At 36.0% G+C, this 12528-nt stretch overlaps 1 protein-coding gene across 5 annotated transcripts in view; it reads right to left on the reverse strand.

The window, feature by feature from the left end:
* Window positions 1–12528, reverse strand: part of ATP8A1 (ATPase, aminophospholipid transporter (APLT), class I, type 8A, member 1) — a 203180-nt gene that overhangs the window by 154565 nt on the left and 36087 nt on the right. For 3 of the 5 annotated variants that reach the window (XM_014548694.1, XM_014548695.1, XM_014548691.1), the window contains exons 6-7: window positions 10480–10520; window positions 4244–4317 (exon numbers count right to left, since the gene is read on the reverse strand). In XM_014548694.1, coding sequence (XP_014404180.1) covers window positions 4244–4317; window positions 10480–10520 — 115 coding nt within the window. Of the gene's footprint in view, window positions 1–1103; window positions 1178–4243; window positions 4318–10479; window positions 10521–12528 lie in introns of all 5 variants that reach the window. The other 2 variants (XM_014548692.1, XM_014548696.1) reach the window with 2 other exon arrangements.

Consider the following 12528-nt stretch of genomic DNA (forward strand, 5'->3'; position numbering starts at 1 on the left):
ATATAAGCATGATGACAAACACATGCTAAATGAACAATGCTGATTCTAGATTTCGGCAGTAAAAAAGGCATTAAAAAGTTTTACTTTACAGATCCAACACTATTCTCACATTAAAATGAGAATAACATTCTAATTCTATTTATGTACTTTTTTTTTTTCAAAAAGCAACTTTTCTAGGACTTTACATGGCTAGGAGATTAGAAAGTTAAATGGCTGATTTCCACTTGAAATGGGGCAAATTAAATATGCATCCAATTCAGAACATATTAATCCCTTAAGACAGCTGTTACTGAAGCGGTTCTTAACAGTGCTACGAAAAGACAGCAAGATATATCAGAGAAGAAATCATGCTAGACAATAAATATCTCAGCAAAGTGTGATGACATCCAACACACAGACTACAGTCAGAGAAGCAAAGCAGGCTTTTTGATTAGCAAGTGGAAAAATGAAACAAGATGCATATCACAATCAAGACACCAGCAGACAGCTGAAATTTACCACAGTAACGTGCACTTTCTCACTAGTTACAAATGGAATAAAAATTGATCCCGCAGCATGCGGTACAGAATGTACAGCAGTGAGCTTTGTGCAGGGAGTCCTCCATAAACCCTATCCAAGTCCAAATAACAGCCATGTGTGCTGAAGGGATTCTCTAGAACTTACAGAAAGTTTCAGATGTAAGACAAACGTTTACGATCTTAAACATTTCTCAATAACTTTGTTTCATGTAAAGGTTAACATTTTCCAAAATAACATCCTGGAGAGGCATTGAATTAAGCCTTAGTATTTAGGCATGTTGTTAAAAAAAATGAATATATATGAAAGATGCACAGGAAATGAAAATCTAGCTTTATTGGCATGCCTCATGGGCTCTTATTGATAACAATAGGAGCTGAATCTGCCTACTTAAGGGATGAACATCAGCCGACATTGCTTTCAACAAGGCCTTTAAAACATCTGTGAAATGTCCATCACCAACAAGTAGAAAAAAGTCTGTGTTTTATAGGAGGAGACACAGAACTCAATCATCTTTGGGTGTAACTGTTCTCTGGTGTAGGGTGAGGATCCGCATGCACACATCCTGTAGGACTCAGCGCTCTAACCTTGAGGACAGGCTGATGAGATCTGCTGGGAGATGTTCCCCATTGGTCACTTTCACTATTTCCCCTACTGCCACCTACAGGTCCCAGTTTAAAATAATTAAAATGGAGAAAAAAAAATAACAGAGAAAACAAACAAACAAATGGACAAAGGAGACAGAAAGTTTGAAATTATTATAGAAAATAACACATGTTAATAAAATGTCTAATGCCAATTTTTCAAAACTTATTTTGATCAGGTCTAAAGGTACAAGAAAACATGGACTATTTAAGGATTATTTATTTGCTTTTAAGCTCAATTTTTAATTTTTAATGTGAAAATTTCTGATTATTAAACATTTAATCATAAATATATCATATACAATAAAAAGATATTTCTATACATAGAGCTACTTTATCTGAAAGATTTTCCTTTCTCTAATTCCCCACTCTCATGCCAATCTACTCTGTGTCCACTCCTAGCCTAGAAGAAAGGAAATGATGTGGAAATTACTTTTTAGGAAACTACTTTTGAAAAACAGAGTATACTATACTAGCTCTTCTATATATACACTAAAAAAAAAAACTTTAAAATTTTCTGATTCCAAACATTTTCAAAGTTATTACATAAATATCTTATCAACTTTAATGCAGAACTGCAAAGACATGGATTTTAGGATGTTAGAAGGCATAATTGCAGCCTTTTGAGTTATTTAATAATTAATAAAGTGTGGGTAATGCATTATTTTGGAGGGTAATCCTTTGAACCTGGGAGAAAAATCTCAAAAGTATGAAGGAGACATGCCCAGAACCTGTTTGGATTTAAATTAATAGTCTGAGCTATTTTACTCTATTTTATACTTTCTAAACTCATGCATCTATTTGTTATATGATAAATTTTCAGTTTCTTTATTTCAAAATGAAAATCAATGAAACTACTTTCAAACATGCTCATGCTTTAATTTCAAACTACCTCAAAGAAGATATATTACTAGTAATTAATAATTTAAAAATATTTAGAAATTAAATTATGAACTGTTGTTTATTGCTAGTGCAGGGGAAAATCACCATGTACTTATTTTGATAGCAGACAGTATGGCATAATGAAGATATTAGACTAGGAATTAAGTAGTGTAACAGTGATCTTGTCATTAGCTAAAGTTAAATGGCTAAAAACAAGATAAAGCCAAAATCCCTCTTTCTGTTAAATGATGACAAAACTTCACCTACTTTTTAACTCTAATGTAGGTTCAAAAGAGCCAAGTAATTAAAAAAACCCTTTTGAAAAAAAAACTGAAAAAAACAGGTGGTATTTTGTCACTTGGACAGAAATATCAGGTAATCTTTTTAAAAGTACTAATTTTTGGAGGAAGTTAATCACTGTGGATGCTATATTAAGATATAGGGAACTATTTTGATTTGCCAATATTGATAGCCACCAGTAAATATTTTTAATGTTTAGAAAATAAATCCTTTTGAAATGCTCTGAAGTTTAAGAAATTCAAGTACAGAGCATTATGGGAATTTCTGGGATTAGACAGGGGCAGATGAAAAATATTTTGACATCTTTTAACTTAGCGCTAAGTATAAAGCCAGGGCAGTATAGTCAGTTATCTTCATATTTTTGAGCATACATAATTTAAACATTGTAATTAATAGTTCAGCATATATTATTTTCTCTATGATAATGTCTCTATGATAAGTTTAATCAGGAAAACATCAATACATAAATTGATGAAATGTTTTACTATCACTTTGAACTTAATTATATAAACACGACATTCAGATGGTCAGTCATCTATTACATTTCTCAAACTTTTATTTGGCGTATCATTCTGTAGGTCAGACATGCTGAAAGCTTACTGAAATGCTATCAATTTAAACAGAAAGGACAATTGAGGAATATGAGAGTTTGATTAAGTAATTCATCTTCCTCCGTTAAAAAGATATGAAATTAAGGTCTGAGCGATTAAGTGTTTTGTTCAAAATCACCAAGCCAAGAAACTTGGCTTTCTGCCTCCTAAGCAGAGCTCTCTTTAATACCTGAGGCCCTACAGTACCTGAGACAAAGGCAATAGACTCCCTGTTAAACTCATTCCCACACTGCCATGTGTGGGCCATTCCCGCTACTCCAGTTTTAGAAACCTACCCTAATCAAACAATAAGTAAAGGAAACTATAAACAGAAAGGTTGATTTAAAAACCTCATAATTTCAAAACCTATAAAGAAATGGCACAGAGTTCCCAATTAAAAAATATGAAAATATACTTCAACTACTTATAGACTTACTTCTATAAATATCTTACTTGCTCATTTAAATTTCACTAATTTGTCATATATCCAATCACTTTCAATAATGACCTGATTAAACAGATTTTGAAAAAAGGACACTGTCCATATTTATATGTGTATTTTACAAATAAAACTGTCCAAGGAAATGATGATAAACAACCTCTAAAAGATTAAAAACATTATTTTCTTATTCTATGTTAGGACTAGTTTTATAGTTTTTAAACCTAAAACCATTTGAAAGTCACATTCTTTAAAGGGTAACACTGCCATATGTTCTGAATACTAATTCATGACTATCTTAAATATGAGTGAAACAAAAATCATCTAAATTCAGTAATGGAAAGAATTTTTAGAAAAGGATCAAAACACTGTATTTTTTCTTGGAAGAGTATGGCATTTCAAAAGATATGATGACAAAAAAAAAGAAATCATCCATTTTCTTGTACCAATGCACCATAAAGATCAAGTAACTTTGGAGAGATATACAAATGCATCATAAAGGAATTCGTCATGAACAAGGATTGCAAGATAGAATCAGTACAACCCAATCCATGTATTATATAAAATAAATGACAGGAAATCAGACAGGAGTTAGCAGTCCACATTAAAAGGATCTGGACATATCCAGAGGAAGAGACTCTTAGCCATAATTTCAAGTTCTGAATTATAAAGTAAGGTGCCTATCATTTATTTTATACAGCAAACATGAAAGAGTCACGTAAGTCCAATCAAATTTGTAATGCTTAATTCAGAATCATTAGAGAGGTTTAAAATTCTTCGTTTATTCCTTATTTCCTTGGAGAAATCACAAGGTCAATGCAGGGTAGAGAAACCATCCTCTACACTGTTTGAGCATCAGTAGGTATCTCTACCTTGATGAGAGAAGTACAGTGTCAGCAGGTATATACTCTTTGCCTTTTATTATAACTATATCTCCAACATTTACCTGAAAGAAAACTGGGAATTGGTTAATTTATCTGCATTGAAAGACAGATACAAACATACAACCCATTGTATTTAAACATAAAATACAGTAAAAACAGTTACTGGCAAACAAGAACCACTTATCTCCAAAATGGCAAAAAATTATCTACCAGTGAGGCCAAGGATAGGGAATTCCTTAAAAAAAGGAATGCCGTATCTTTATCAGGTATATACCATCTGAATACAATAAATCTATCCATTTTATCAATTTAACTGACATCTCAACTTCTCATATTCTGTCACTATGACATAAAAATAAAAAAGAGGAATTTACCAAATAAAATCTTTACCATGTTTAAGGAAATCTCAATACAACTAGAAAAGCTATCAGATCACGTATTACCGATATATTACATGTATATTATAAATATATATTACACATATAATCATTATTCCTAATGATGACCTTATGAAATAGTATTAGTTACAATTCCCAATTTAGGGAGGAAGAAAATGGGTCTTAGGTTCTAAGTTATTTGCCCAAAATCACAGTGAGATGAAGAGCTTAGACTGAAATCTACATCTGACTGCCTACAAAGCCTTATCGTGCACAACTAAATATAGTGAAACTATCACTGTATTTTAAATTTTAATCTCTTTCTCATTTTACTACTGTTAGCATTTTTGTGAGTACGGACTGAAGACAAATTAAAGATATACTACGTCAGACACTGTTAGAAGTAATTTAAGTGATAGGCTTGTCACAGAGCTTCTGGCAAACAATACAACTCCAACTCCATTACACTGATGACTACTCCCGTTAGAGCATGAAAGTTGCCCTCTCTTTGTAGCCAAATGAACCTAAAAATAAGTTTCAATTTTTAACCAAGAGAAGAAAATCTTTTTTATTGCTATAGCCCCCCCTTTTTAGTTAAAGCCTTTTTGTTCTTTCCCCTTCCTACTTTTCCTTGAACCCTGAAATAACACTTTACTACAGAAAAGGAGAGAATGGTATTCTCAGGGGCATAACAAATGAGAAGTTGTTGCAGGGACAGCCCACTCTGGCTACTTTATGTTCTGGGGGAGGAACAGGTCAGGAAAGTTGTGTGCTGGTTATTCAGGTAGGGAAGCTCTGGATGCTTTGATCAAAAGAGATGCATTATAGCCAGACCGGCATGGCTCAGTGGTTGAGCATAGAATAGATCTATGAACCAGGAGTTCGCAGTTCAATTCCTGGTCAGGACACTGGGTTGTGGGCTCAATCCCCAGTGTGGGGCGTGCAGAAGGCAGCCGATCAATGATTCTCTCTCATCATTGATGTTTCTATCTTATTCTTTCTCTCCCTTTCTCCCTAAAACCAATAAAAATATATTAAAAAAACACACACAAGAGATGTATTAGAGTTGATAGCAAATCATCTGAAATCAACAAATTGCCAGGGACCTTGAAATCCAAAACCCCTCCCTAAAAAAAAGGGAAAACTGGGAAAATAAAAATCAGCTAGTATAGGTGTAAAGTGGTCCCTAAAGTAATGTGTGGTGGTAATACACCGATAGCTCCAACTGAAAGCAAGTTAAAGAAATGTAAGTTCTCTGTGCCAAGGCACTTAGATAGAATGCTACCCAGGCTAGCACTTAATTGTTCTGTAATCGCTATCTGTGGGCTCACGTGCACTCTCCAATTGGACTACATTCTTCAAAAATCAGGATCACATTTATCTACACGACAGTGTTAAGAGTCTAACAGATTTAAGAAAATTTATAATTGACTGCACTGCTTTCCAACACTTGTATTCATTGCAAGACAACGAAAGGCTTGTGGGTATTACACTGAAGACGAAAAGAAAATATTAGCATCTTATATGGCATATTGTAGTTACCTCAGTGGCCTGGGAAAAACAAGGGCTCGCTGAGTGCTAAGGCAGCTCTCAGGAAAGCCGGGAATGGCCTTCCTCCTAAGGATGCCTAGGGTTTAGATCACTTTCTCGAACACAAGCAAGCGCCTCTTTTTCTTTTGGGGTTCTGAGCTCCTAATGTGGCATTCGCCCTCCCAGCCTGGTGTGTGCATAAGAGGAACAGACAGAGGAGAAGGTCAAGATGCCCAAAATTCTTTGACCACAAGTTCTCATTGGGGGAATATCATGACAAAGCAGTTTTAATCCCCAAAACACTGCAGTTACAAAAATATGTAGGGCTTTAGGCCAGAACCTTGAGCCTTTTCAAGTCACTGACATTAGTATCACAATGGAGGATTATGTAAAAGTGTAACCTTATCAAACTAAAATAGACTGTTTTAAAATCTGTCCTTGTCTAATTGTTGGCTTCAGCATATTTGTTTCTACTAGGGAATTTTGGAGATATAAATTCTGAATCCAAAGTAATACATTTTGTGGTGGAAACTTCATGCATTAAAGCAGCTTTATAGAGTGACTTGCACACATGCCTACAGCCGACCACTCGGTGCTTCTCTACAAAGCCAGAAGGATGAGTTTGACCCTAAGATTCCACCTGTAACTGTGAACAGTCTCAGCTGCAGACTGGTCTTTGAAGAACTGGTCTTTGTGGTAAAGACAATGAAGATGGCTGTTCACATTTCAAGAGTGGCGATGCAATGCCTTGAATAGGGCTTTCTAATTGCAATACTCAAAGAAAAATCAAGATACTGGCAACTTAACTTTGAGAAAAGGTTTCAGGCCAGTAACTGGGGAGATGACTGTTAATATTTGAGAGCTGAAGTCTGCCCATCTGTGAATGACCGGGATGTGTGCTGGACAAATTTGTAGGTCCTTTGAGAACCATTAAAAAGCAACCACAGTAACCACACCTTTAGAACGTCAGAGAGAGCAAGAACCCTGAATTAAAGCCCATTTGCACTAAGGTCTATTATATTACCTTGGCATGTGAATCTGACTCTCGGGTTTGGTTTATTGATTTTATTTTTAATTGCACAAAATATGACATAAGGTAAAGAAAAGACTTGCCCCACAATCTGGCGAACCCAACAAGCAAGCCTGCTTTCATGCCTATCCACTTAGTGTTCTATAAACCATTTTTACAAAGTCAGCCTCTTTGTGTACATATATCGCTCTGTTCTTTTCATCTATGATTATATTTTATGACACAGAAACCCTCACTTCTTGCTTGCTGCTGTGAGCTCACTACTTGGCACACTCAATAAATATCTGTTGAATGAATGGTATAAAATTTTTTATAGTATTTGAGATGATAGCTTTTACTTGTCATAAAATATACCAGAGTGCAGGATGTCATATACTTTGTTTATAAAGTTCCCTATTGTTGGGTATCCACATATTCTAATTTTTCACTATTATAAATAACGCTACAATAAACATTTTTACACATCTATAAGTTATCCCTTACTTTGTGATTATTTTCTTGGGATAAATTCTCAGAATCCTTTTTTTATGATTCTCAATATGAAGAGCCAAACTGCTCATCCACAATAACATGTGAATGAAATACTTCATAAAATTAAAAATTATGAAATACATGAGTTTGTTTTTATTTATTGGATAGCAAATGAGACTTCAATATTGTTTAAATTTGCATTTTTACACATATATAAGTTATCCCTTACTTTGTGATTATTTTCTTGGGATAAATTCTCAGAATCCTTTTTTTTATGATTCTCAATATGAAGAGCCAAACTGCTCATCCACAATAACATGTGAATGAAATACTTCATAAAATTAAAAATTATGAAATACATGAGTTTGTTTTTATTTATTGGATAGCAAATGAGACTTCAATATTGTTTAAATTTGCAACTTTTATTATTAGATTGAATATTACACTGAGTCAGGTTGTACTTCTTACTTATTGTCAACTTTTATTTCCTATTTATATAACAACTAGAGACCCAGAGCATGAAATTCATGCACTGGGCGGGGGCGGGGGGGCCTCAGGCCCAAGCCAGCAGTCAGACAACCCTCTCGCAATTCAGGATCCCTTGCTTCTTACCACCCTCCTGGTGGCTCCTTACTGCTTGGCTTGCTGCTCCTTAGCACTGCTGCGGAGGCGGGAGAGGCTCCCACCACTGCCTCTGCGCTCCCCAGCTGTGAGCCCGGCTTCTGGCTGAGTGGCTCTCCCCCTGTAGGAGCACACTGACCACCAGGGGGCAGCTCCTTCATTGAGCATCTGCCCCCTGGTGGTCAGTACGCATCACAGTGACTGGTCGTTCTGGTCATTCCACTGTAATGGTCACTTAGGCTTTTATTATATAGATTTCATTTTATTTTTATTAATCCTCACCCAAGGATATTTCCCCATTGATTTTGTTGTTGTTATTATTATTTTGTTAATCCTCACCCGAGGATATTTACTTCATTGATTTTTAGAGAGAGTGGCAGGGAGTGGGCGAGACACAGAGAGAGAAACATTGATTGCCACCCACACATGCCTCCCCACAGGGCTGGGGATCGAGGCTACAACCGAGATCCATGTCATGGACTGGAATTGATTACTTTTTGAAATTAAGATGAAAAACTTAGCTCTTTAGGAAGAGAACAATTTCTCTGGGATTATATTACATGAATACTTTGAAACAACTGCCATTTTTAGCTTTTCTAGGAATATGACAAATTTGTACATTTATGTGAATCTTAAATACCTAAAATCTTGATGTTTTCTTTACCAAGGTCATATATATATTAAGTTTATTTGTAAGTATCTCACATGCCATTGGGAATGAGAACTTTTTTCCCCACTATATTTTCAATCTTGTTATTGTCAACAAAAGAATGCTGTTAGTTTTTGAAAACTTATCGTGAATTCATCATTGAACCAACTTTTACTAATTCTAATTAATTAAGTATCTAATTCTAATTATTGAGTAAACATCAGTTCATGTTGGCTCGATGACTTCTGGCAACACCCTAAGTTCTGCCCCCGCTCTGCATCTCAAAGTGGGATGTCAAGTGCGGCCCAGATCTCCAAGGGAACTGGAAATGCTATCATTATGGGGAATTTTGGGCTGGTGATTTAATTTTTTCCTGTAAAAAATTGAGAAAGTAAGAGTTTCAATAATCCAGGTAGATTAGCACAACCTTGAAATGATTATTAGGAAAATAAGATATTTTAACAGGTTAATGTTAAGACTGAAGTAGTAGATGGTTATCTCCTACTTGACAACTGTTTCTTTTCTGAATAAGCACTCTAGGTGAGAAGGTAAGAAACTGATCTATCAATTTGTTAGGACATGCATTTATGTTAACTACACTATATGAAGGAAATATATTCATAATAAAATTCAATTTATCATACTTGATAATATCCTATCTGTCTTCTCTCTAAACTGTTAAGATCCACAAATGCCAGACAAAAGCATAAAAGGCACTCTTTTGAAACAGTATTTTGAACTTTTGGTGGCTTTTTTTTATATTGCTTTTCTGAAAAAGAGTGACTATTGCAGAAATAAGAAAAGCACAATCAAGGTATTCTCCTCTTTGTTACTTTTATGTTCGACCAAAGCGAGAGTGGTACGTTTCCAAATACCGAGCAAGGGAGAGGCCAATCCCTATTTTAGCCACAGATTTAATAACAAAAATGCAATTAATTCAGAGGGAATCCTGTTCTGGGCAGGGATATGAGGTAACTGAACATCACAAGGTAGAATCAGGGGCATGGCCTTTAGCCTGGGACACACTGACGTACCAATAAACCGGCTGTGGGTCACATCTCTGCTGCCCTGGCAATCTCAGAACCAAGTCCCCTTGGGAGAGTGGCCTCAACTCCAAAAGGCTCCTACCAAGTGCAAAGGCTATTCATCTATGGGTGACTAGAGGTTAAATGTTCTTCTAGAACTAAGGGAGAACTAACAACAATTGCTTACCTTTTAAAATTGAGGTCTGAATAGCATATGAACACTTGGACAACACTTGCTAAATTATGTCTTAACTCACTAATGACCATTTTAGAGGTCTTGTGAGTAAATTAATCATAAAAAAAATAAAAAGGTTTAAATATTACTTTTCAAGAAAATAGTCTTTCTAGCACATGGCAGATAGTAAATGAATGTGACTAACTGAAGACTCCATGTATGCTTACAACATCAATTATCAGACAGCTTTCACATCAGTGGGATTCTTGACATTTGTATATATTAGACATAAATTACATCTACTATTATGCATTTCTCCTAGAACAAAGTAAGAATCAATGCATACCTTTTCCCAGTGTACAATTTCCCAGGCACCATTTCTCAACACTGGAAAGAAAAAAAAAAGTCACATTTTAAAGAACAGTTTTACTACTAATCAAAACCTATTTCTGATGAAATGCCTGTTTTAAATAAATAGCTTCAAATAAATTAACCAGGAGCCATTTTGACAGGTTTAAAATTATGACAGCAAGGAAATGTAAAATAATATAAAGAATTAGAAACAACCAATGTACATTTTAGAGCCCACAATAACCATTACTAATAGAGGGGAATATCACTAGTGTTGCTGAGGGCTTTCTCCAGCATCTAGAGCAGTGGTTCTCAACCTTCTGGCCCTTTAAATATAGTTCCTCATGTTGTGACCCAACCATAAAATTATTTTCGTTGCTACCTCATAACTGTAATGTTGCTACTGTTATGAATCGTAATGTAAATATCTGATATGCAGGATGGTCTTAGGCGACCCCTGTAAAAGGGTCATTCGACCGCCAAAGGGGTCGCGACCCACAGGTTGAGAACCACTGCCATAGACAATTGAGCATCTGTCTGGTGGCCCAGTTGTAATTGGAGCCCTTAAGACCGTGGCTTGTTGACCCTTGAAATTCTACCTACTGACCTGGCAGGATGGGCTATTATGTTTGTCTCTTGGAGTTTGAGTAGCCTTGTCTGTAAGAACAGTGGAGTGACTCAGTGTGCAGGAGGAGCATGTCCGAGGGACACTGTTCCTTCCGATTACCTCTTACAGATTCCACGGGGCCCCAGTTTTTCTCCCAGTGGGATTGGTAGCTTTGATACTGGCCTACTCCTTACATAGTTTTGCTGCATATATCATGGCTACTCAGCATTGCGATTTGCCTTGGAAAGAAGACCCAGGTTGTACCAAATCAGCTACGAAGCTGCCCAAAGTCATTGTAATTTGCCCAGTTGGATCTTACCTGTATTTGTGGTGAGGGCCTAGGCTGCTCCATCCTCAGGCCGCACTGCCTTCCACTGGAAGCCACAGTTCATCTTCCTGGGACTGGCAGAAGGTTGCCGGAGCTGTTTCCTCTTTTGCAAGCCAGAATGTTCTAAATCACCTGGTGCATTTAAGGTTACTGTGGACTCATGATTCTACAAAATCCAGTGTGCATTGGAATCACCTGGTGGGGGGTTCGATCACAACCAGCTGAGTCCAGCCTCAGTTTCTGATTCCGGCGGTCTGGAATAGAGCCCAAGGATTTGCATTTCTAACAAGTCCTCATGTAATACTGATTTGCTGGCTTAAGGACTGAATTTTGAGGACCCCTGAATAGAGAAAAGTTTAGATGTATGTTCCAGATGCAATACAGCATGCAGAGTTGCATTCACAATACCTTGGAGGTAACGCAGTTTTGGTTCCAGACCACCCTGCTAAAGCAACTATCACAATAAAGCGAGTAGGAATCTTTTTGTGGGGCCTTCAATTTGTAATGTGGCAATACTTGCTAAGCAACTTAATTTATGTTTAACAATGCTGTATTATGATTTTTGACAGTTTTATTATGCTCTTAATGCCTGTTCACTGTTCATCTCTTTATTTTTAAACCTTTTTTGCTACTATAGGGAAAAAAAAAACTTTGAAAATTGAGAATAGTTTTACTACTAAAAATATGTTGGTTTCATGACCTTAGCATTAAAAATTCTGCCAAAATTTTTTTGATCTCCGCTATCACCAACACCAGCACCCCTATTTTAAGCAACCATCATCTCTCAACTGGAGGTCTGCATAAGCCACCACCACTAGTTTCCTGCATTTATTTTTAATCTCTTTCAAACTTAGTTTCTCTTATAATGACTATATATAATGATTTTACATATGAGTAATAATTATGTATTATGACGTATCCATATGTATCCATGTATGTGTATCTATATGTCCTTACACACAAACATACATAAAAAGATTATTCACCTCATGCTCAAAACTCTTCTTCAACTGGCTCCTGTTGGCTCTTACAATAAGTTCAAACATCAACAAGGCCTTAGATGAAGCAGGTCCTGCTTACTCTCCATCACCACCTCCTACCACTCCCTC

This window comes from Myotis brandtii, unplaced genomic scaffold (assembly GCF_000412655.1).
Source record: "Myotis brandtii unplaced genomic scaffold, ASM41265v1 scaffold520, whole genome shotgun sequence".
Classification (NCBI taxonomy): domain Eukaryota; kingdom Metazoa; phylum Chordata; class Mammalia; order Chiroptera; family Vespertilionidae; genus Myotis; species Myotis brandtii.